The 25,157-nt window shown below is 39.9% G+C and overlaps 1 protein-coding gene and 1 long non-coding RNA gene across 6 annotated transcripts; one reads left to right on the top strand and one right to left on the bottom strand.

Moving 5' to 3' along the window:
- Positions 1-1,577: 1,577 nt before the first annotated feature.
- On the bottom strand, positions 1,578-25,023 carry bcl6aa (BCL6A transcription repressor a). 5 transcript variants are annotated; one of them, XM_015361248.2, is made up of 9 exons: positions 24,919-25,023; positions 7,713-7,884; positions 7,225-7,446; positions 5,981-6,958; positions 5,204-5,382; positions 4,576-4,743; positions 4,037-4,167; positions 3,641-3,778; positions 1,578-2,818 (listed from the first exon to the last, which is right to left on the bottom strand). In XM_015361248.2, the coding sequence occupies exons 2-9, from the start codon at positions 7,871-7,873 to the stop codon at positions 2,675-2,677; spliced, it is 2,121 nt and encodes a 706-aa protein (XP_015216734.2). In that variant the 5' UTR covers positions 7,874-7,884; positions 24,919-25,023; the 3' UTR covers positions 1,578-2,674. The 5 variants fall into 5 exon arrangements, with proteins under 5 accessions (XP_015216734.2, XP_006637714.2, XP_015216732.2 ...); XM_006637651.3 differs by lacking the exon at positions 24,919-25,023 and adding an exon at positions 13,690-13,794; XM_015361246.2 differs by lacking the exon at positions 24,919-25,023 and adding an exon at positions 12,758-12,951.
- LOC138242138 (uncharacterized) lies at positions 13,080-17,987 on the top strand. Its single transcript, XR_011191393.1, has 2 exons — positions 13,080-13,179; positions 13,423-17,987. It is a non-coding gene; the product is annotated as an uncharacterized lncRNA (long non-coding RNA).
- Positions 25,024-25,157: the final 134 nt, after the last annotated feature.

Here is a 25,157-nt window from a genome sequence, read left to right as displayed (position 1 = left end):
AGCGCGACTCCCAGGTTCCCAATTACGGCTGAAGCCTGAATGGGGAAGCAGTCCGCCGTTACTGTTTCCAGCTGACATCTGCTGCCCACCAGTAAAAGTTTTACTTTGTCACTGTTTAGCTTCAGGGAGTTTGACGTCAGCCAGAGCCTGATGTTATTCAAATAAAAGATAAGTGATGGAGGCGGAAGATCGGGGGGGAAGACGTTTTAACGTAAATCTGAGTATCATCTGTAGTGACAATAAACTGGAGACCGTGTTTGCATATAATCGGACCCAGAGGAAGCATATAAATAATAAAAAGTACTGTGCCCAGGACTGAACCCTGTAGCACTTTGTGATTAACTGGTGCCTTGGATGATCGATGAGGACCAAGGGGAACAGAAAAAAAAAGATGAAATAATGAGATTACACGCAAAATAAGGGATTTTGCTCAAGATATAGAGAGAGATTTTGAGAAATAATGTTGGGAACAATTATGATTTAAAACATCTGGAATGAATGTGGCTTGGTTATCGCCATCCCTCCCAAACTTCAGTTAAGCGCTTCAGATGCTGACATTAATTGTCATTTCTGGTTTATGTACTGTATGTGGTGACTACAAAATTATCTTTGGAAAGGAAACAGACGATTAGAGATAAAAGACGAAGTGTCACTCTTCCTAAGCAGCCTAAATATTAAATGCAGCCTAAGGAGTTGTTCCTTAGGCTGCATTTAATATTTTTCTGAAAATATTACTGAAACATTTTGGGGAAAAAAATCTGAGTTATAGGATGTCAGAATTTAATTTGATAAAAGGTGGATCATTTAATGAGACCAGACCTAAAGCTTATTCCATATTTTGATTACTATGAGCAAAATCCAAAATCCCAGATAGAAAGCCCTGATTTTTAATGATCTTTATAAAAATATAATTAGGACCATTCTTGATGCTTAGTACAGTGAATCCATGAAAGAAATATTGAAATAATAGTGCTTCATGTAGTAGTCTTGGGGTGCAATGAGGAACACTTTAATGGAAATTACTCTTTACTATAACTCGCAAGCTGGATACCTTATTTTTTGTGTCATTTTATATTGGTTTGTCCACAGTTTCCCCCACTCTTCTTACTGGAGAATGTCAAGTATTTTTCAAAGTAGTTTTGAGTGTTTGTGTTGCCAGATGGAAAACCAACATGAAACGTGTTTTAAAAACATCAGTGTAGAACACCATTTGCATTTCCCTCAGTGCGACAGGAGGGAATTAAAATGTCATCTCTTTTTGGAATTGATGGACATTGCTGGGACCAATGTAGTTCTGTTGATGTTTTCCCTCTAGCACAGCTCCTTACAAGCTCATTTTTCACTAAATCAGCAGCCCCCACCAGCTGATCGGGTGCTGCTGATTAAAAGAGGTCTAGAAAACACATCAGTAAATTGGCTCTTGAAATTTAGATGCCTGCCCTTCTCCAAATTTAGACCAAGGCAGTCACTATAATCTGTATCTTGCATCTTGCCTCAGACATCTCCCTTTTCGTGTATTTCTGCTCTCAGAATCTCTGGGTTTACTTTAAACCTACATACAGTACATCACAAAAATAGACATAGAAATTCAGGACTTTTATTTTACATTCATACATCTATATTTTACAATATAAGCTTAATGCAGTTCAAAGAAGCCCAACCCCAAAAGTTACCTGAAGATTTACAGCTCAAGCAATGTTGAATTTGCAGGTTTTGAAGGTAGATGAAAAGCATTAAAAAAAAACAAAAACAAACAAAAAAACAGGACAAGTGCTGTCCTTGAGTCGTACCTTAATAGAACTGGGCTGAATGAATCTTTCATTTGCCACAGTAAAGGCACCTTGAGTACACAGTGTACATACAAACAAAATCTGGACAATATCACACCCTTCTACTGTAGCTTCTACAACAGACAGAAAACTGTAAACCTTCACTTGCAAAAAAACAAAACACATTTCTAGACAAATAATCTGAAGCACTTTAAACAAAATATTTTTCTTGCTTATACAGAATAATACCTTAAATTTCAGTTGAAGTCATTTCAACATTAACGCCAGATTGGATTCTGCCCGCAGAAAGCAATCTGGTCTTGATGCAATTGTACAATATTATGTCACAGAATAGTTACGAAATTGCCCATTCAGTGAACGTTCGTTCTAAATTAGCAACAAGTCCCCTATTTAGATCATCAGTTTGCTTCCTTCAGTTTTGAACACAGCATGGTATCTGACCTATGCAACCAATGCAATAATTCACATCCATGAAAGAGGCAATTATACATGGTGTATCCTGTACATCTATATATAAATTTATAGAGCAAATTCATTGTCCATATCCGCCAGAAATACCTTTTCCCTAAAAAAAATACCATCCTTCAAAAGTTTTCTTAATACTTTCAAAAAAGTATGTTCTTTTATATAAAATATCCTCAAAAACTGGATTTGTGTACATTCCATCCTTTTTTCACCAAAATAAAGCTTTATATACTTCAGAAAGCTTATAAACACTCCCATCTTTATGTATAGACAATAAAGTGACTGTGATAAGAGAGACCATATCTTGTGATGGTTTCACATGTAGATTAAACCCGTCTAGGATGCCACAGCCTGCCCAAGCGTTTCTCCTCAACGCAGTGTGGCACTAGTTCTTCAAAGCCAAGATGTCCAACTGCTGCTCAGCAGGCCTTGGTCAAGTCTGCAGGCAGGTCTCCGGCAGACATGCGGTACTGAATCTTCGTGTTGGTGATGGCGCCATGCTTTTGCCGAAGGTGAAGTCTCAGCTGACTCTTGTGGCGAAAGTGCAAATTGCATTTCTCACACTAAAGATGAAAAACAAAAATAGAGAATCGTAGTTAAAATCTCTACACGTGCCTGCACAGCTGAGTACATGCAGCCAGGAAGGATCCCTTTTTTTTAAAGGAAAACTGAACCCACTATGATTCGTGGTTTTAATTTAGATCTTATTGCATTGGCATGCCTGTGCACGTATTATTTAAATAAGTACTGGATATACCTGCAACCTGCCTTTTTACCTGTTATCTCATTGACAACTGAAGCATCAATTAAAAAAAGAGCCGAGTAATATAATCGTGAAAAACTAACAATTTCACACCCAATAGTATAACTGGTGTTCCCTTTTTTAGTGTGTTTTTCTCCATGGTAAGTATCTTTAAACTAAGCTTACTGAATTTCCCAGTTACAGGAATTAAAAGTCAACCAATTGTGAAACAAGTCAAACTGCTTCACATCACAGCCACTGTTTTGCCTAATCAACCCCTGAAGCAGAGATAATGGGCAATGCCAATTACTGATCCCACGGGCCTTTTAACTCGCATTCCAGTTTGCACTTTATCCACAGCTGTGTTTGCATAGGTTTGTGTATCAGTTTTTGCCAGTTGTTGAATGACATGTCCAACAGTGTTCTTTTCAACAGGACAAAGACAAATGTAGTACACCATCAAAACCATTTTACTTTAAATATCGGTTGATAATGCTAAAACACACCAATATGGCAATTCATACATCGTTAAATTGGGATCTAATGAGTGTAGATTGCACATCATTGTAAAATGAACGGAAAATGAAACACTAAGTATAACCTATATGGGTAAGGGACACCAGGCTGGCAGCAAGTTGCTTACATGATACGGTTTCTCTCCTGTGTGAATGCGGAGGTGGCTCTTCAATGTCTGCAGGTGTCTGAATCTCGTCCCACAGATCTCACATGGGTATGGTTTCTCTCCTGTATGAATTAGCACATGAGCACGGAGGTGGGCAACCTGCAAGACAAGACATTTCAAACATGTCAAGATCAAACAAACAAAAAGAAAGTCCAAAACTCTGCATTATTTGCCATTTTGTCTTCAATGATAGAAGTATTTCTGCTTCGTATATTTGATTTAAGAACGACAAAAGCAGGAGTCTTAAATGTAGCTAGGGATATTACGGCATCAGTGTGCTTGCGTTTTATTTCAGCTGGAAAAATTATTTGAAAATCCAGGACTTAATCCTTGCTTCTGTATGGCAGCGCCACTCACCTGTACAAACCGAGCACCGCACGTCTCGCATTTGTATGGCTTTTCTCCTGAGTGAATGCGAGTGTGAGTCTTGAGGTTAGCTGGTCTGTTGAACTGAGCACCACAAATGTTGCAACGATAAGGTTTCTCTCCTGCAATAAGACAAACCAGGAAAACAAAATCAGAGTTATGGCTGCCAAACGTGGCCCTGCACTGTTTTTTGGGACTCTTAAATCCAATTCAAATGTTCTGCCTGTAGCAGCAATACCCGCTCCTGGTGCTGGATAGCGACAGTCCATCAGATTTTGAAGCCAGCTCAAAATCGATAAGGGATGAGAACCAGTTGTAAATCAAGAACAATTAAGTCAATAAGTGATTCAATTAAATCATTAAGAGTCCACGGTTGAATGTAAGCCAGAAGACACTGTCACTCTCCAGAGCCAGGAGTGAGGATCATGGCAATATACAACTTCATGATGAATGTTACCAGGTCAATACAGTAATCTGCTCTTCACTAGGGAGAGGGAAATGGAGGATGGAGGGGGGGTTCAGACGTTTACCTGTGTGAACAGTTTTGTGACTGGCAAGGTTTCCTTTGTAGCGGAATGCAGCCTGGCAGCGGTCACATTTATATGGCTTGTCGCTGTGGACCTGAAGTGTGTGTCGTTTCAGAGCATCCTCCTCCACGAACTTGGAGTCGCATTCATTGCAAAAGAAAGTTCCGTTTTCTGTTAGGAAAAAAAAAATACAGAAAATAAATGGAAGGTTCAAGGCCACCAAGCTTAAACTGCTGCATAAAAGTGAATAGCTCTTCAGTAAAGAAGCAGATCTCTGGATGTCCCCATTGCATCTTATCCCAGTTTTAAACCTAAAATCTTGGGAGGTCCAAATCCAGTGTGTCCTCCCTCAATCTCATTTTCCTTGCTGCAGCAGTTCCCCGGCTCATCATTGATTAGAAGTAGGGGTACTGACAGCCCCATCTTTATAGCTGGGTTTTTGGTTTCCTCAGGTGATTTAACCAATAAAGCTCACTATTCAGATCACACATCAGCTCTGCCTTAATCATGGTTTGACCAACGTACTGAAAATGAGAATTGAACGATATGTCATCTCCCTTACAATATTTAGTTTGAATCTGCCTTTTTAAAACCCCGTTGATATCGGCTCCATTCGAAAAAGAATCCTTACCGCAGCTGGAGTCCGAGTACTCCGAATGAAGTTCTGACATCTCTTCTCCGAAGTGCGAACCAGGAGTGTTGGGACAAACTTCAGAGTGCTGTGGGGACTGGGAGCCGCAGGAGGAGCATTTTAAGTGGTTCATGTAGATCGAAGAGTGGCTGTCGTTCCTTGGGGATCCTTCCAGTGTTCTGGGGGGAGAAAAAAGATGAAACATCACAAAACGGCCCCGAGTATTTTTAAATCAGAAAAAAGAAAAATCGCGAATCAATAAATGACTTCAGAGCTTTTCAAAATCCATAATTAAGAAGGCATTTCTACAAATTTAAAACACAAGAGTTCAGCGGTAAATCCAGAGTTCCTCAAGAGGATTGGACAGGTAAAACAAAATTCAGCTAGGCGAACATGCTATGGAAATATGCACTCTGCTGCATTCAGCATTCCCAGTCATTAAACATCACAGGCAACAACAGAAGAACGATAATTTATTTGAATCTGGTTTACTGTGCCTTCAACCTGACAGACCATGGATCCTGAGCTATGGAAGGTTTGTTTTGTCCCCCCCCCCCCCCCATCTGTAATGATCTAGTGAGCTTCTAATTCTAAGCATTCTCAGCAAGGAATGTATACTTCCCTTGCTGTGCTATTCATGGGACTACACAAGATTCTTTTTTTGAACAAAGTCGGCATCCTGAAGCAGCGAACTCTTATTTCGTTTCACACAATCGATTTCCCAGACGGCGATAAAGTGGGCTCATCTCTTCATTGAGCCCCTAAGGCAGGGCCCACCTGTTAATGATGTTGTTGAGACGGCTGGCCTGAGGGGTGGGCAGGTCGTCGCCGTGCTCGCTCATCTTGGCGGGAGTCTGCAGGTCCATGTGCTCGGCCTCTCCGGACTGCAGGTAGGCCGGAGAGCCCAGATGACGGGGGGAGCGAGTCTCGGGGTCCTGGGGGCCACCCTCTTCCCCTTTGGAGGCCTGGTTGGCCGAGTTGAGCACGATGAACTTGTACTTCTTCCAGTTGCGCGCCTTGGGGTCCTGAGTTCCCTGGGAGGAAGGCGAGCCAGCGGTCTGAGAGAGCGCTGCGTTTTTGCTACTGCTGGACTCGGTGGGCGAGTTGGGCTGGCAGTCGGACTTCAGCGGGCTCTGAGGGCTGCTCATGAGACCTTTGCGGCTGCCAGAAGAGATGCCCATGGAGTAATGCTGGTGGCTCATGTCGTCCTCTTCCGACAGGGTGTTCTCTTTGCCGTCTTCAGGCTGCTCATGCCCCAGAGAAGAGAAGGCATACTTCCTGGACACCAGTCCAGAGGACTGGGCGGCAACCCTGTGGGCTTCCTTTCTCGCTTCATCATCCACAACCATGTCCCTGGCAGGGTAGGCAGTGGTATGGCAGAGGGCAGAGGAGGTGTTGGTTGCTGCCCTGTTGTAGTCTGCCAGCATACTGCTAGTGTTATCAGGGGGTGAACAGTGCTTCTGGTGGCTGGTGCCTCCTTTACTGTAGTCAGGGAAGGGGTTTTTGGCCTCTGGCAGCTTTCCAAGAGCATAGGGGAACCCCTGGACTGGGAGGTGGTTATAAAGGTGGTAGGAATTGCTCGGAGGGTTCACTATGTTGAACATGCCTGGACCGTAAGGCCTCCCATCCCGGAAAGGAGCAGCCCGGCCCGGCAGGTTTTCCACGATTTCATGGGCCCTGTAGCCATGGATGTCCTGAGGCAACAGCAAGGGACTGGCTAAAAACTCTTCCCTGGGCAACTTGGCTGAAGGGTCACTGAGGAAAACAAAACAAAAACATACCATTAGACTTAAAACGTATACCTTAAAAATAAAAAATTGACTGGACCTTTCCAGACATGCCTGTAAAACCACAAACTTGTGTAAGTGGGGAATGTCCCAGTCTTCCACACAGTTAAAGGAAGTTATTGAGGTTCAACTGCAGCTTAATTAAAAACCCACACAACTTTAAACACGAGTCTCTGCTCAGTCATTACAGTGATCTGCTTTGGATTTCACTTCTGCCTATTTTTTCTTTCTTACCTGGATTTGATAAACCTGTGGCAGGTGTCCACCACATGATCCATTTGCAGGTAAATAGCTGTGTTCATAACAGCCATGATCAAGCTTTCCTTCAATGTGAGGCGAGAGGTGTACATGAACTCCAGCAGAACTGCAAAGCCCTCTGAATCCACCTTTGGGTCCAGGCTAATGGCATTCAGGTTGCATTTGAGGGAGTCAGTGAAGATGGTATAGAACAGCCCACTTTGAAATCAAGACAAGAAAGAGTGCATAAGCAGTGGTTTACCAATACTTTTCACTGGCAAAAGATCCAATAACAAGCAAAAACAAAATTCTCTTAATATCTGGAATTCAAGAAGTGACACACCCGCGTGGTGACATTGCACACGCCGCAAAAACTTCACTCTGCCTGTTCTGTCTTGTGGAGAGCGTTATTTTTTTCCCCATGTATAGAATTTCAAGGCAAGACTTGGCAATTCAAAGGCTAGGATTGGAGGGGGTCTGTTTACCTGCAGGCCATGAGTACTGTCTTGTGAGCACGAAAGGGCTGCCTGTTCACCAGGATTGTGACATCCGTTAGGATATCCCTGCTCCGAAGACGATTCAAATTGAGAAGCACGTCGCTTGCATGGCGAGTAAACTGAATGCAGCTGTCGGCTGCACATGCCATTCTGTCAGGATCTGAGGAGGCAAACGAGAAGTCTATGAGAAGTCCGAATACTTGTTTACATGTCTGTTAACCAAAGCTTCCAAATACAGTACTTCCACTCACATTCCGTCTATAGCCGTATTCAGTATATCAGTTATTGCCTGGTTGCATAACTGGAATTAAGTTTTAAATGTATATCGTTCCATGTGTTGGGGGTTTTATTTCCGTGTCGTTAGTCTGTAATTACTTATTGCACCCCGTTAACATTCAATCGATATAAACCAAACAGCACTATTCAAAGTTACACAGTGTCGGCTATTTAAATGCAGCTATTCACAGTTATATAGTCTTCCTTACTAAACCCGGACATCATTAAATGAAGTAACATGTATCATATCAAATCTATTCATAACAGAAGTCTCTTAAACTGTAGAAAGGCTTCGGACAAAGCTACTTTCAGGACTGAAGAACTGAAAGAAGCGTTTTTACACGTAACGGATATATTCTTGCTTAACGTTAGTGTAGGAGAACTGTGATTATGTTATTTTTATATGGTAGTTAAAACCTCCGTGCAACAGTAATATTGATAGTTTTATTTTTTTAAACTTCAGAGGTGTAAATAAAATCGCATATCTGCGATAGGACTGTACAAAAAATACAATATTAGTTTCAGTTTTGAAAAATCCCATCACCGTTTAGGCAGACGTGAACTTCAGTTTTAGTGTTCCCGTTACTATGGCAACGTGGCCACACAATGGTTCTGGTTGAGGAACTGTTAATTTTGTATTAAGTCACTATAAAAATCATACAATGGTGGCATGCCATCACAAGAATGTTACCACCATTAAATATCACCCCTAAATCAAGAACTGCCTTACCCTCCATAACCATTTCCATTACCACCGTCCGTCGTTTTGCGGTCACAAAGTTTAAAAGCAGCACGTTTAGGCTACAAGTAGTAATAGCAAATGTAATTTTCCATGCAACCAATATATCACGTATGCAGGAATTTGCACCATAAGCAACGCATTCTTCACCCTTTGCAACTTTGCAGCTACTGTACGTAATGTAGTGTTTAAAACTAGAATATAAACATTCAAACTGCAATGTAGAATAGAATAATAATCTGTACCTTTATTTCAAGAAGATAGACATTCTCCTAGGCTCCTCTCCCTTTCATTTTACAGTTTGGTCTAAACATGTTGTAAACCAACTAAGACGTATAAATGGCAATGATTTTTTTTTTGCTTTTGAGTCTTAATAGCAGGGAATACAGCGATTCAACCTTTCCGGGAATGCTAACTGCAGCCTGGGCGGATTTTCAGAGAACAGTTCTGCTTCTCTTCAGATCCAGAAGCCGCCTTCCTGGAAATCACTTGAATATTTAGAAGACTTTTCAATGAAAACTTTCTTGGCTTTTCGGTACGCATATCTCGAGTTCAACAATAAAGAAAATGCCCCTTTACACCCACGGGTTTTTTTTTTCTAAAAAACGTTATGTCTAAGCTTAAGTTCTTGCTCTCTTTCCTGAGTTACTGTACATATGTTGGCGAGTTAACAAGCTTCAAGACTGCGCTTCTGGATTGTAACTTGTTTATAATAAATTTCAGCTGGGGTTTAGAACTGTTGTAGGGTAAGCGAGAGATCTGAAATGCGATTTCTGGTCCTACGTAGGACTTTAAAAGGTTAAGGTCAGAGAGAGACCCCGCATCGAAACCATCGTACTCCCACATTTTCAAAAAAAACTAAGCAAAACCTCTTTTCTTTTCCGTCGTTTTATTTCATCTTAACGAAAACGTGTGCAGTGCAAATGTAACCCTTACTTCTAATCTGATTAAGTGAATTTCCAGTGAATTCCCCGCTGTCTTTATATAAACACAGTAGCAGTTGGTTTTAAAGACCTGCTCAAACAGAGGGCACCCCCAAAACGACACAATTTCACACGGTAGAACAGAGAGAAAATCTCCTACAGCCAGTAGACGGCGCAGTCCGGCCAGCTGACCGTTTTCACTGAGAGAAAAAAAACATCCCGTTGAACTTCTGAAAACTACACTTCCAAAAATTTCTCTAGAACGTTGCCACATAAATACAATAACCTCGTTTAGGGGTTACAAGTATTCGATGGTTGCTCTTCCTAATTTGCAAAGGTAATTTGCAATTTTCCGAAGCAGACTGAGGTATTTCAGTTCTATTGGAAGTTCTGGAAAGGTAACGCATATTAAATATTTACTGTGAACTAGATGTCGTGATTAAATACTCCCTGCATGGTTGCAAAATTGATCTCACACGGACTACTGTTAACTCAGTAGCACTTATACAAGAGACAAGCTCCTTTCGAATTTATCGGACCTTACGTTTTGAAAAAATCTAGAACCTAAAGACAGCAATCCTTTTCTTAAAGGTGTTTTCCGGGAATACCATAATTTGTGGTATTGATAAAACCGATGACAAAGTTGTTAAGGAAGAACGGTTATGTATTTCCTCCGCTGGCAGTCAGTAAAAACTTCTCCAGCGGGTGTTTCCTTAAACGGTGTATGTGAAGCTGTGCACCGCTTTGATATGCAGATGTTTGAAGGGTCAAAATTTCACTTGTTCACTGCTGTGAAAGCAAGTTCACATACAAACTTCAAGCTTAATAAAAACCATGCATCTTATTTTAAACCATTTAATGTGTGGATGTTTACAGGGGGGAAAAACAGCAGTCTACCCATGAGCAAAATCCATGATTTAGAGGCGAAATTAAAACACCCGCCCCAAATACTACTTTGCGCTCACCCGCTACGAACATTATTATTTGCATGTTGTACATTCTGCGTTAGCTCAGTGCTAAATACTGTCTCCGTCCAAACCTATATTACTAGGTATTCTGTCCCACAGTGTAAAAGGAAAAAAAATCAACTTGTGACATTTAAACACCTATATCTGCCCACAAGTATACGTAAGTAAAGCTATGAATTTCTCTGATCTATTTTTTTTACTTGAAGTTCACTATCCACAATGTCACGTGTATTGGGCAGTAACTGAAGAATCCTGGACGTTAATGATAGTCTAAGAAAATATTTCACTGGGTTGAAAACGTTACTCGTTTTATAGTTCTGTTTCAGAGTATACTGCTCTGGGTCTCCATGAAATCGGAGTGTGCCACAAGGTGGCACTGCTGCCCACTCTCTTTAATAAAAATTTTAAAGTTATACAGTAAGTTAAACTGGACATGCTCACTGGATACCTCTATGGGTTTTGAGTTGAAGGAGGAAGATACAGTAAAAAAAGGTCTGGGGTTATTTTCTCATCGGAATTTCTCCAACTGTAAGCTTCACTTCATAAAAGCACGACACAATACATTACAAGATAGATAAACACAGTGTAGGTCTGAAATACACTTTTATTAATCATTTACTCAACTGTAAGTCACTTAAGACCAAATTCTCCTTTACAATTAAGACCCAATGAGTACGCAGGGCACTGCTGAGTGGGGTACTCTGCTCAAGGTAACAGGCACCAACAACCACTCGGGACAGGAGCCCACCATCTATCGGACCAGAGTCCAAACAGCCCAAGCCGCTGCCGTACTTCAAAGGGATTTCAATTTAGCTTAAGGGACCACACTTGCAAGTCATATCAGCAATTACCACAAGATGTCACCAACATATCTATGTACGCGCACACATCACAAAATAAAACAAGTTACGGTTCTGTTGCATTCAGAAGGCTCCCTTTTTGTAAGTGGGGAGGAGCAGAACGCTACGGTCTCCGGCAAACGCGATTTCGTTAGTTAGCTCTCTTTAAAACACGAGCTTCCTTGCCTTATTATATATTTTTTTACAAAGATGAAAAGAAATCGCTCATAAGTTTTCTTTTCTCCCCGAGATACGACAAGGTTCATTGTAAGTCACAAGCAATTAAATGCAACTAAACTTTCCCAATCATTTAGTTATGGCAGAAGAGTTAATGTTTTTAATGGATCTTAAAGTACACTTTACGATTTCAAGTTCATTTCCAACACACAATTCCATGCCAAGTTTAAACCACCACAAACAATGGGCACTATCAGTTATTTTCCTACTCTAGCAATTATATACTAACACAGCATGCAGTCACAAGAGTTTTGGGACCGGCTTAAGCCATTAACATTTTAAAATATAAAATTGATCATGAGCGGTTTTCCGTAAACTTGACCATGAACAGCTTTTAAAATGATCTCTCTTGAGAACGCGACAGCTATTCAAACAACTGAAATAATAGATTTACGATGCAAGAACCTTATGTGAAAAACATTGACCCCTACTCAATGAACTGTCTGAACCCGAAAACAGATAGCCAAGCGCTATCCAAGAATAGCGTGTGGAGCAAGTCCAACAAGCGCAGACACTGGGATTGAGGGAGAGGTTCATAAATCTCTACCCGAGGTCTGGGGCTGCTGCTCGGCAGTAAGTCTTTCAAGAGGCAAACAGAATGCCCCAGAGACAATATGAAAGTAAACACTATTACAACCAGAAGTCCTTTGGTTTTCTAAAGCGTGTATACCAACATTTAGCGGTACTTTTCCAAACTGTTTTAGACAGAAGAGTTAAGTCGCGCCGCACTCCCGTAAAAAAAAAAACGAGTCACAATAAAGAACTTTTTTGCACATCAAAATTGGTTACACAGAAATTTTACATTTTAAATTCCAATTGGGGAGAAAATATTCTGTGAATCCTTAAAAAATGGAAGTTCTTTTAGCGTGTAGGAACGCCTTTTGAAAACTTGCGCAAACCAGAAAAAGTTACTTATATTAAAATTGCAATTTAAAAAACAAAACACCTGTTCAATTGGTTGTATAAACAAGCTACATTTGTTTTGTATATAGCCACACCAGAACAGTGCCGTCATCTATAAATAAACATTTCGTACGGCATGTTCTTGTACCGATTTCAGATTTGCCTCCAACCTTATCCAAATGTTTAGCAAAGGCACGCATCATCATCGTGGTACTGTGGAAAGCTACCAGCTCGCCAAAAAACAATTCAGGAGCTGAGGCGGCGAAGGGGCCACAGCGACAGATATGATATTTTTTGCAACCTGAGCAGACAGGCTTGGCCAGTGCCGAATGATCCCCTCCAGCAGTGACTGTTTCTCAAGCCTGCCATTTAAGAGCCAACACTGAGTCACGCAGATCTCCAAAAATACAACCTCCCTATCAGTGTCAACACTTACTAAAAAGTACCAGACGCCCACTAACCCAGACACCCACCGACTGTTACTTGTGCAGGTGGCACAGTGCCTTACAACAAAGATAAAGGACATAACGTTGGAAAAAAAAATAGAAATGGACACAATGTGCAAATACAGTAAGTGCCAGTTTTCACACGCATTTACAAATTCAAAGCAGCACGATTAGGAACACATTTTAGATCACGGTACAAGGTTATATCGTATCAAGCGATACAATGATAAACTTCGAGACTGTACGTGGTTTCATCACTCGATCTAACAAGGTCTCTCCACCTCAGACTACCAGGCAAGAATACAAGAATAGCTATTCCCGTCTCTCTCCATTAGCACCGCTGCAAACCCTTGCTCCTTCTCCACAGAGGCAGAGCAGCCGCAGAGAACAGCACCACAGCGGCGGAGCAGCAGCTACCAACCAGAGAGAGAGAGGGAACTGTCAGAGTACTGTCAGAAGCCAAGGCACACAAGATGAACACTGCGCAACAAAATACTGTCTAAAACACCTTGAAATCACCTAGAAACCTCTTTTAAAACACAGTCACAGAAACATTGTGTTTGAACCAAGCCACCTGCAAAGAAAAGTAAAACTTCGCGCCAAATTATTGGCAAAAAAGAATTAAAAAAATCACCTGGTAGGGCTTTCCTAGAAACTTCTTGCATCACCACTTCTAAGAACCCCAGTTCTAAGAATCAGAAGAGCTCAATTCTCGGAATTTGAGCTTGCGACTGTACCATTCTCAGAGGGCGGGGGAGGATCACTGTTTTCCGCGGGGCATTTCAGCAGCATTCCGCGAGAAAACTTTTGGTGGCCCGGGTAGGGACTGAATTAACAGAGAGTTTACCATAAAAAGAGAGACGTTTTTTCCTATTATTTTATGATTAAGTTTTGCAAAACGGGGGAAAAATAAGTGGCTCTTGCGCTCATGTCCCACTTGGTTGTGGAAGCTTCCAGACAGAGACGGTCACGTGGGTAGACTTACAGTCGACGTAGCCAGTGAATTTAGCCCTGCCTCAAAATTCTCAGAACTAATTTGCTATTCCGTGACATAAGCACAGTGTCTGCACATTGCTCGTCCTAATACTAAACCGATTGCCATAACATATAGAGAACATAGCAGGGGTGGTTATACACTTGGATACATGTTCTTACTGTTCACTTTTATAGGTGTGTTTTATTTTTGTTCCGTGTGTTCCCTTTTTTGCTGTTCCGGCCGATTTTTTTTTGGTAACATTCTCCGTTTTTAACCTTACATTGCCTGTGGATTTGGGCCCGCCATCCTACAAGGGTTTGTTTGGAGCTGGAGATCATGAGCCGAAAAAACATTGTGCTTACAAAGTTCTTTTTTTTAATTTGGAAGGTGCGTAACATGTATATGCATCTATTTTCCCTTTTAAAGACCTAAGCGACAGGCTGCAGCATGCAGTCTGTTGTGTATTTTCACCCTACACTTAGCAAGGTTAAATCTGTGTCAAAATGTGCATGTCATTGGTGATGGTGCTTTTCTGTACAAGTGTAAGTGGAATATCGTGATACGCGAGCGTTTGAATTTAATCTTGGACTTCCAAAAGACATTGTAGCTGTGATGTTTTATGTTATTTGACAAGTACTGTATATTGTGTGTGCTATTAAAACGTCACATAAACGTAGCGAACACTTAGTGATTCGTTGCACAAATCACGAAATGCTTTGATGTCAAACCTCAGTGAGAGAAAAAGCCTTATAATGCTGCTTTATTGTGCAAATAAATCCTTCAAGATTTTTCAAAATTACGTGTAAAGCGGAAATTAACTCTGCATATTGCGCACTAGGGGAAAATATTCTAAAACTGAATTTAAAACTCAATCTAAAGTTTCTTTTATTTCCTAAATTTAATGTTAAGAAAACTAATAATATCACGACCAATGTGGCGAAAGTACACTTGCACTGCAGCGTCATATATCGTTGATCGTTGTGTCTTAGTAATGTACCAGCGCTTTTGTCAGAATGGGTCACCCAGGAATGGCCTAAAGTTATGGGGTGTACAGACGTGGACTGGAGTCGAGCATTTGGATAGTTTGTCGGTATCGCTTTGAAACTCACTACTGCTCAAAAAATTACAGGTTGTCATAAGGCTTATGATTACGTCAATAATTTCTAGATTCTCTCCTCTCTGCATTTGCTGCTTAAAAACGGCGGTCCTACATAAAGAAAACAAATCTGAACAATTAGTGAAATAAGTGCAAATACTGACGGAAACAAAATACACGGAATCCCTGCAAAAATTAGGTGTATTCAGTAACACCTTGGAGCCCAAGGCGTAGATTAACGTCCTCAATGGTGGTAATTCTCAAAAGACTCGTTACAGTGACTTGTAAAATACGTTACAAAAAAGTAGTCTGACTTAATGACAAGTGGAACTCCGGTTTTCCGCAACTGGACGGTGGGCTAGTGCTGCCGAGTATGACCGTATTATTACAAACTTTTGAAATCTGTGCTTGGAATACAGCACTTGTGTCCTGCATCTGTGTTATTGCGAAGTGTTAGTGTCAAAGTGTGCACTGCTGTCAACACGCATCGTAATGTGTCGACAGGGCATTGTCTGTTGCAAAGCGTCAGTTTTTTTTTTATTCTGCAGTTCTGAGTTTGTATAAAAATGTTGTGTGCACACACTGCTACGCTTCTGCTTGTGTTGTGCCTCATCAGTGTTCGGACACCCATGAATACCTGAGCAAGGAACTCCCATCCAAGGAATCTTCTATTGCTACTTTAGAAATGTAACCAGTAATAAAAATAAATTCGTTTCGAGATAGTACCGAACCCTTAAAACGTTTCAGTAACAGGCAAACGTGTTGAAAGTCATAACACCGAACACGTGCTAAGTATTACAGGCCTAATGCTGGGTAAACTGTTACCAAAGCAGATTAAAACTTTCTGCCCGTGTTCGGTGATAAGAAGAGGATTCGGCGCCTCGCTCAATTGAGCTATCAAGAAATGTAGACTATATTTAAGGCTTACATTTTAATAATGTATTGCACGTGTTGTTATGTAAATCGATGAGCGGCGGGGGTATTTCAGATATTCACGTGAGTGGTGTGCCAATACTGTTTACACTGCTTATTTCTCAAAGAACGTTTCGTTATATATCCCTTGAAACGTGTAAGATCAAGGTCAAGTCTATAATTTTAGAACTGTTGAAGAACAAGGTCATTAATAGATACTGAGTTTGTAATTTGTTTTCAATTACAGTAGATGGTAACAGTGTAACCCAAAGCGAATACAACCCTCTTACGTCTAACAGGCTTGGCATACGGCCAATCTCATTGGAGTTAACAGAATACTGTGTTTTTTGCATATTGCCTTAGTTTTTATCTGATGCTTTATTAAATAAATTTACTTCGTCTTTTGAAAACCAAGATAAAAGTTTTTTTTTTCTTCCGACTTGCACTTTCTTCATATACCTACGAACAGGGCATAAAATACGTGTCGCTTAAAAATGAAACCTTTAGGTGAAAACACAATACAATTAATCAGAGAGATTACTTCAGGTATACCAAGAATAATAATGTCAACGCGGCTTGACGATGTGCAAGTAATTTCAAATCGAGCAATGTTTTCATTTTTTACTGCATAGTATAATCAGGGCAAAATAGATTAATTACCACTGAACTAATACATTTATTGTTTAAATTGCACAGATATGTTTATGTAAACATCTTTAATATCAATAATCCTATGTTGGGTTTTAGTATTTAAAGATAAATGTAAACATAAATTCGCGCATGGAAAGTAGCTTATCTAAAATACCTGAAGCTTCCTTTCGCAAAAGAGAAACGTTAACCCACGGACTACAAAACCAGGAAGACAGTCACTTTTACGTTTAAATGTAGTGTCGCTGTCGGGCTTGTACACCATTTATCCAATCTAAGCGGTTCTTTAAAATACGTTAACACATTCTATACAAACCTAGCATTTTCTCAGAGCTCTTATTTAAACCACAGCGCGATTTCCAAAACAGGAGGGTTGCAATAAAACTTGTAAAATGATTTTTAGGTTTGATTTGAGAAACTGCATGTCTTTTGTCTACTTTCAGGTCTAACCAGTTGACAGCGCATTTTGCATAAACCTGGTCTACGACGCATTCATTTTTTTTCTTTTGAAAATCATTCTGTAATCAACGTCTTACTTTAGAAAAAAATAGTTAATGCAAGTCACCAGGAAAACCATATCACCTTAAACTACTCTTTTTCATTCCATATTAAATATTCTATACAGAGTACATAAATTGTTAAAAGGGCACTGAAGAAGTGACGTAAATAAATTGCTTATGATGTTGGTGGATGGCGACTTGTGCTACCTCGTTCTGCGATTTGTTATTGTGGCCTCTTCCATCTGGTGATACTTCAGATATTGCAACAATCACCTTCAGATCCGTTTTTCTTTCGGTACTCAAAATACATACATCTGCAATAATTTATTTTTTTCAGCATAGCGATTTCTAAAAACTTTTAACGTTGACTACAGATGCCACATTAAAAAAATACAGCATGATACAGCGAGCAAGTTTGGTAACACAAGTTCACTGCTGATTGGATAAGCGCGATATACAAAGCAAAGTCTGTAGTTCAAATAATATACGTCCAGTTAAATACACTTTGCCTATATGCCTTATGTTTTTCAAGTAAGGTTTGTAACTGGATGATTTTTGACAGGTGCTTTTCATTTTGATGTCCACGGTGTGAGCTTATAACTAAAGAAGTGTTTTATGGTAGGAAACTGATGTTAGTTCGTAATTTGAGTACAATTTGTATTACACGTCTGTGCATATTTCAATATATACTGCATTATGAATTTAATATTGCGTTTTGGGCTTTAACCTACAAATGCATGTACATTTTAGCAAAAAAATGATTCAATGTCACTCAATAAAATGATCATCCATGGTAAGAAGTACAGAAGTGGTCTGAATTATTCAGTGCTTTTTAACATGCGTCAAACAGCTGTAAAAATTCTATTTTTAAGCGTGTGTTATGCAACAAGTTATACAATAAGTTAAGGTTTTTGTAATAAATGTGGACAAAATTGCTTTTACTCTTTGAGAATGGGTTAAAAGGGCTGCATTTACTAGCCTAAGTAAAGTCACTGATAAAATCTTTAATTCATCTCTCTTTTTTGTACAATACCTTTGCATGGGGGATGTTTTGTTGTTTATTTCGTCACAGTATAAATATGCTTCACTAGAAAAATGCAACATCTCAAAGGCCTGCATATCAAGGAAGCGAAGGAAGAGAGATTAGACGTACAGTAGGCTGTACAACACAGAACTCATATGCAGTTGAGACGTAGTAGCCATATAAATTTCCAGTGGAATACAAGATGTTGCAGATAAACAATTACTTAACAAATACTTAAGCCTTCAGTATAGAACTTTAAATGGGCTGCCCTCCACGTACTTGCAATTATTTCTAGCTAAACATCTCTTTCCAATTTATCAACTTGATGATGGACAGACATGAGTGGGAATGACACTGTATCAGACATGCCCACAATGAGCATTTTTTCCTTCTTCAGAGGTCCAGCTGGTTACAATTCAGACAAGACACCTGAATGAGCCCGTTCTGAAACTCGCAAATTGATACAGCACTGATTCCCAATTATAAATCCCCTTCGACTGTTTAAGAACTGAAATCACATTTACAAACACAACCCAAACAGAAAACTAAAAGGAATGATCCTGTGATTAAGAACTCGGCTAGAGAGAAAAAAAAACAGAAGACACAGTGTTCATTCAGGACCAGGGTCGGGACTCAGTGGCCCGTTCAGAAACGTCTGCCGTTAGTTTTTACAGAATATTACAACAAGTGCAACAGCTCGGCCCGCAGCCGAAGAGTGATAATAAGATCCAGGTATGCAAGTTGACGCTCTCTTATTTGTTCAAAAACAAACCAAAAAAAAAACGGTCCATGCAGCTCAGACCACCTACAGCCAAAAAAGAAGTTCCCTTCCTCCAAGCGAAAAAGAAGTTGGGACGTGAAGGCTGACAAATGGCAGGCAGCCATGTGCCGATGACCTCCTTGTGCTCCTTGGGGAAGAGCTGTAGCAAGACCAAGGTGCCATTGATGCCCTGCGGGGCAGTATTGGTGATACTGCATCCACCCTCTGGGTTTTTGCAACTCTTGGAATGTAGTTGTGTATGGGTTTGGCACGGCTGACTGTCCTCCAAAGCTGGCATGTTCTGCCAGATTCATCAAAATTTATTCAAGACAGATTTCTGCCTGTCCCTGACATTTGTTCAAAGAGGGTGGTATTGTTTCTTTGTTTTGAGTGGTAGACGTCATCCCTCAACAAATAACAACATCGCAGCTTGGTTTTGCCATGGCCGGTAATGAAGAACACTCAGAAAGTATAGGTTATCCTTGAGTGAGCTGAGAAGGCATTAAAATAAACTTTTTTTTCCCCTGGAATCCATAGATAAACACTTAGTGCTAGGAATGAAAGAGATCAGGTTGATCTGGTCTACATAATGTACACAACATAAGAGAAAAGTAGGCAACACAAATTATCCTATTCTTTTTATTTGGTAAGATTTAAGGTCATAGTTGTGTGTCTGTATATTTATATACAGGTTGTATAAGCATAGTTACTCGAGCTTTCATCAGGCATAATTTGTGGTTTGCAGATGTCTGATTTTAGGAAATGGTGTTATGACACTTCCTTTGAATTTAAACACTTATGATTTGTTGAAGTATTGGGTGGAAATGTTACAGATTCTTGAATGAGCAGTATCATTTAATACTTTTTAATTCATATAGTCTCAAGACTAAATGGTAAGTGATCTATCAACAAAAATGAAGATTAATGTTCATTTGTGTGGAGTTCATAAAACGTTATCTGTTGTTGTTTATTTTAGCAGACTAACATAATAAAGTACTAATAGAGAGAGAAAATCTTTATTATTTTTGGGGGGTCGGGAGGCAAGTTGTTTTACAGTAGCAGTGTTAGTGTGCAGACAGGCAGAAGAAAAAAACGACAGGAACAACAACATACATACAGATTTACATAGAAAGTCAAGTGTCAAGTAACGATATGACTGCAGGTCTGAATGAGAACTTAAATCTGTTGGTTTAAGATGGGGAGTCGGTATCTGTGTTCTGATGGGAGTAACTGGAAATTATGAAACAAAAGGTGTGAAGGATCATCGTAGATAGATGGATTTTGCTTAATGCAAAACAACATGAATGATGGATGGAGGAGAGGACTGGAAGATCGGCGCCAATGAGCTTCTGACATATTTTCACCAGGCTGCCTGGTTTGTTCTTGCTTCTCAGGTTCAGGTTGCCAAACCAGCAGATCAGTGTAAAAGTTAGAACATATTCAAGGAAGGAACGAAGGAACTATATATATATTTTATAAATATATTTTATTTATTCTGTTATTTAACCATGGTTTATAGATAAAGTATTTTAAAAAGTATTAACATAGTGACATAAATGCAATTGCAACCGACCTGTACTGCAGATTAATTGAATGTTAGTGACAAAGCCCTAATCCTGACCACAGCCTGAACCACACCGCAAGATTAGGGGATATGTAATAAGTATTCACCTTTTGATAGTTTCTTTTTAGTTATAATGGAGACCTAATGTATGACCCATTTTGTTAGAATCATACATTTGAAAAACCAGTGGTTAAGAATATAGCCACTGTAGAAGCATTGCAGTAGTATTAGCAGCAACCTAGTGGACATCAACCATTCCTTATTTTCACCAGCTAGAAACATTTCCAACTTGTAGCCTAATATCAGTTGCTAAGCAGATTTAGGCCTGGTCAATTCTGGCATGGATTACCTCCTAGGAAAACAAAGGTACTACTGTTAGTGGTGCTGGTGGCTCTCATCCTTCTGGATGAGAATTTCCAAACCAATGTCCCGGTATAGTGATTGTAATGATTGGGGAGACTATGCTGTAAAAGGATCTTTTGGTGCGATATTAAACCAAGGTCCTGTTATTAAAGATCCTTTTGCACTGCTTTTAAAGGTTGGTGTGTTACATCTAAATTCCACTTTGGAATTGTATAATCTGGCCTGCCTACATTTCTTAAATTACAGCCCTTAAATCAACTGTTGAAGCAATTTCTTCCTTCTCTGCCTGCGGCCCGTCACCCAGGTGGGTACTACATCTTAGTGGTGAATGGAGTGAAGGCCCTCCAGTGTGTAAAAACACTCCTGGATCCTTTGTGATGAAAATGAAAGTCAAATACAAATTAAAGTAACCAGCCTGTTTCATTCATTTGTAGTAATTAAAGATGTACTACTAACGAAATAAAAAAAACCTGTCAATCAGACCGACCAAGAGAATTTTGTACTTGCATTTGCACCCTGAGATACTGTACATTTGCACACATTATGACCCAGTCAAGTCCTCCCAATAACCTTGCATAGTATTATGAGCTACTGTATATATAAAACATTAAACTTCATATGAATGCTGGCATAAGTATATTGCACAGGAAGTGAATTACTGTACATAGAGCTCCGCTGTGACCCTGAATTGGATGAAGTGGTTAGAAAATGGATGGATGTAGATTTTAATATCAAAACTAAGCATTAACCATGCAATGAGAACAAAGTTTTATTCATTCTCTTAGAGAATCCTTGAAATGTAAGGATATCCTGATCTTTTTACTAACAGACCATCCAGATAATGTCCATCCAGATTTATATAAAAAAACAGGCACTGTGGTAATATGCGGGCTGCAAACGTTTTTCACGCAAACTCTTTTAGAACTTCAATTGAATGATTGAATGAATCTTCTACTTTGAAACTGACTTTCATCACATTCAAGTATCCCTAAGCACTTCACAATTAATTCCCATCAGAACCAATTACCACACACTAACGCACAGCTGTGATATGGATAAAGTAGCAGCTTTTTTTTGCCGTGACACAACATGTAACAGCCTGACCATGAGACCAGCCGACGATGAAGCAGAAGAGAGGAGAGAAGTTTTGCGTGAAGAGATAGTGTTTGTCAAAGAGTTATTCAGCACAGCAGTTAAGATGCGATGCCAATGTCACCTTTCTGCAATAGTGGTACCATGGGTTCTGGTCATATTTAGAGACAGGATTTGAGTTCGTTCAACCTGCAATTTCCATGTTGCTTTATATGTTACTTGTGTATCCATATATTAATTTGGTTTGTAATTGCAACTGGAAACATTGTTTGTCATGAGAAGGCTAAAGTGACATCCCTTGCCTGGAGTTTGAAAACTGTATTTATCCCATGACTTAGGGGGCTGGTCTTCTGATGCAGCAAGTTTGTAAATTGTTTTTGTAAATAGCTGGACTATTTGGCTCCAGCTCTTGTAATTCAAAATCTGACTGTATGTAATAAACAATTTCCTGTTTACTATGCTTGGTTTACTTTCATTGCTAACTAATTCTTCCAGCGAAAAAATAACTCATAGAGTTTTGTCAAGGGGAAAGCTGTCACATGTGGCTCAGATGCTTATAAACCAAGTGGATGACGGCAATAAAACTCTTCACTCCCTGATTGTGTGATCATATTATGGGAAACTTTCACATGCTTTTTTCTCTGGTATAGTTAATGAAAACTTATAAACTGATAGATAACATCATAATATCTACAGGATATATAACCTGTAGAAACTGAACAAAAGAATAGAATACCCCTTTATATTTCTGTATGACTGACAGTCTTTGAAAAACTGAAAAATAAAGATGAGTCAACAAAAGCAGGCCAACTATTTCTTCCAGCTGCTGATTTAGGCAACCCTGTGGTGTTTTTTCCAAAAACAGAAATGATTAAGAAATAAAGTGAAAAGTCCTTAACAAACAGATGTCTAGTATCTGGTGTTCATTTTTAGAGATGGCCGCTAGCTTTGGTAATGAATTGCCACATGAGATGTCCAGGAAATAAACGATTTGAGCAATGAGCCTTTTGTATGCCTTGTGCTGGCCTGGACTAACACTTGGACTGAATGTTTCACATACTGGTGAACCTCAGACCTGTTTCAACATCGGGTACATTCATATGTACCTGGTACTTTGGGGGAAGGGTAGTTACCCTAATATGGTCATAAAGGGCTTTTGCATCCCAATTATAGGGATTAGTTAGCAATGATTCTGAATGCAATAAATAAAGTTTGTTTTTCACATATGCTGAAAATTTTAAATATGCCCATTATTTTGGTCAAAAAACAACGTTCAGTCAGGAAGGGGAAAAGAATGCCATAGAATAACAGACCATACCTGTGATAACTGGTGGTTAAGATCAATCAGGTTACACTCCTGATATAAGCTGATGTCCCAGTAAGAAATTTCATGGTAAAGATTAGAGGCAAGAAGATGTATGGCCTTTTGTCAGCATACTCGTTAACATCTTTCCCATAGAAGGCTCCACAGCCTAAACATTGTCTTTCCTTTCTTCTCTTTTCAGCATGGCATAAACCTTTACTTGGATTGAAGTGAAGGGACAGCAGATTTACAGATGGGGATAGTGGGATTTGTACAGGTTAATTTTCCATTCTGGATTTGTGCTGATCTCTTAAAACAGTTGAGTTTTTTTAATGTTTTGTGTTATTACCATATTCTCATTTTCCATTGCTTTCATCCTCCACATACTGAGCAATTGGAGAAGAAAGTGGTCCAACATGATAGACAGTAAGATACAGTACCTACACCAGATTCCACAAGCGGAAAATAACTTCATTCCAGTTTTTCAGCCTTATGTTAATGGGAAATATCTGTCATGCCAAGGTTGAGCAATAATTATTATAAACAAACTCCAATGACCTCCTGTGACTACAAAGTGTTGATTACACAAAGACAGCATGGAAATTTACTCCTTTCTTTTTTACCTTAAAAAGTAGCTGTAGGCTGTTCTTTTGTGCTGATGCATAGTGACAATTCATATTTTACAAACATGCTTGAAATACACGTACAGATCTATAGAAAAGGACAAGGCCCAGATTTTGGAATTTCTAAAAGACTACATATCATATCTAGTTCCTTTACTATATTGTGATTATCACCTACTCAACACAGTACTCCCGTGTCAAATACTGTAGAATACCGTACTCTCTCTCGCAAACGCTGTTACATTCCCAAATCCACTGTTTCACGATCTTATTCCAAACTAAACCCATCACACTCTCACATGCACCAGATTCGACAAATTCTCACTCCCAGACCAATTATCCAACCATATCCCTTTCCCTTCAGTATTTAAAGTTCCCTCACACACAAACCCATGCTCACTATTGAGAAGCCTCTTGTAGAATTCTCTTGTGCGTGTCTAAACCTTTTTGACTGGTTTCCCCCGGTTCCTCATCTTGGCTCCTGCCTTTTTTGACCACGCTTTTTGGATTTCGTTTTTCGGATTGTCTTTCTCGGATTTCCCTGGTTACCGGACTCAGTGCTCCTCCTGTCGACTGGATTATGATATCTTTTGAGATATTGTCCCTGTGCTACTTCACATTCTGCAGGATTCACGCATAAGGATCCTCAGATTCTACCTATCAGTTTTGTGGCAGAATAGTCAGCCTAATTAAAATGGATCCAGCTGACCAGAACAATCAATTTTCTATTCTCCAAGAACACTCCCAGACCCTGGGCCAGCTAACTGCGGCAGTCCGGCAATTAGTAGACCACGTCGCACAAGCACCGCCTCCCCAACCTTTCCCATTCTTGTCCACCCGCTTCAAGCACCTGTTAATCCTCTACCCCCTCCTCCCCAGGAAAAATTTGATGGGGACTCCTCCAAGTTTCAGAGCTTTCTGACTCAATGTTGGATGGATTTCCACATCCGCCCAGACTGCTTCCCCGTGGAGAGAGAGAGAGTTGCTTTCATGGTATCTTACCTCACTGGACAAGCTCTGGATTGGGCCGCACATCTCCTCTCTCGGAACGCTCCCGAGACTGCTAACATCCACCTTTTTCAGACGGCGCTACACTCAGTCTATGGGCAATTTCACTCTCACCACCTTATTGCCACATGTCTCACTTCCCTCACTCAAGGATCTCGCTCTCCTCAGGCCTTACAGTTACGGACAAGGATCCTCCCATTATACCAATCGGTACTGTGTCATACTGTGTATAT

This window comes from Lepisosteus oculatus, chromosome 13 (genome assembly GCF_040954835.1).
Source record: "Lepisosteus oculatus isolate fLepOcu1 chromosome 13, fLepOcu1.hap2, whole genome shotgun sequence".
NCBI lineage: Eukaryota > Metazoa > Chordata > Actinopteri > Semionotiformes > Lepisosteidae > Lepisosteus > Lepisosteus oculatus.
The sequence above is the reverse complement of the archived record's forward strand: the minus strand, read 5'-3'. Positions and strand labels throughout refer to the sequence as shown.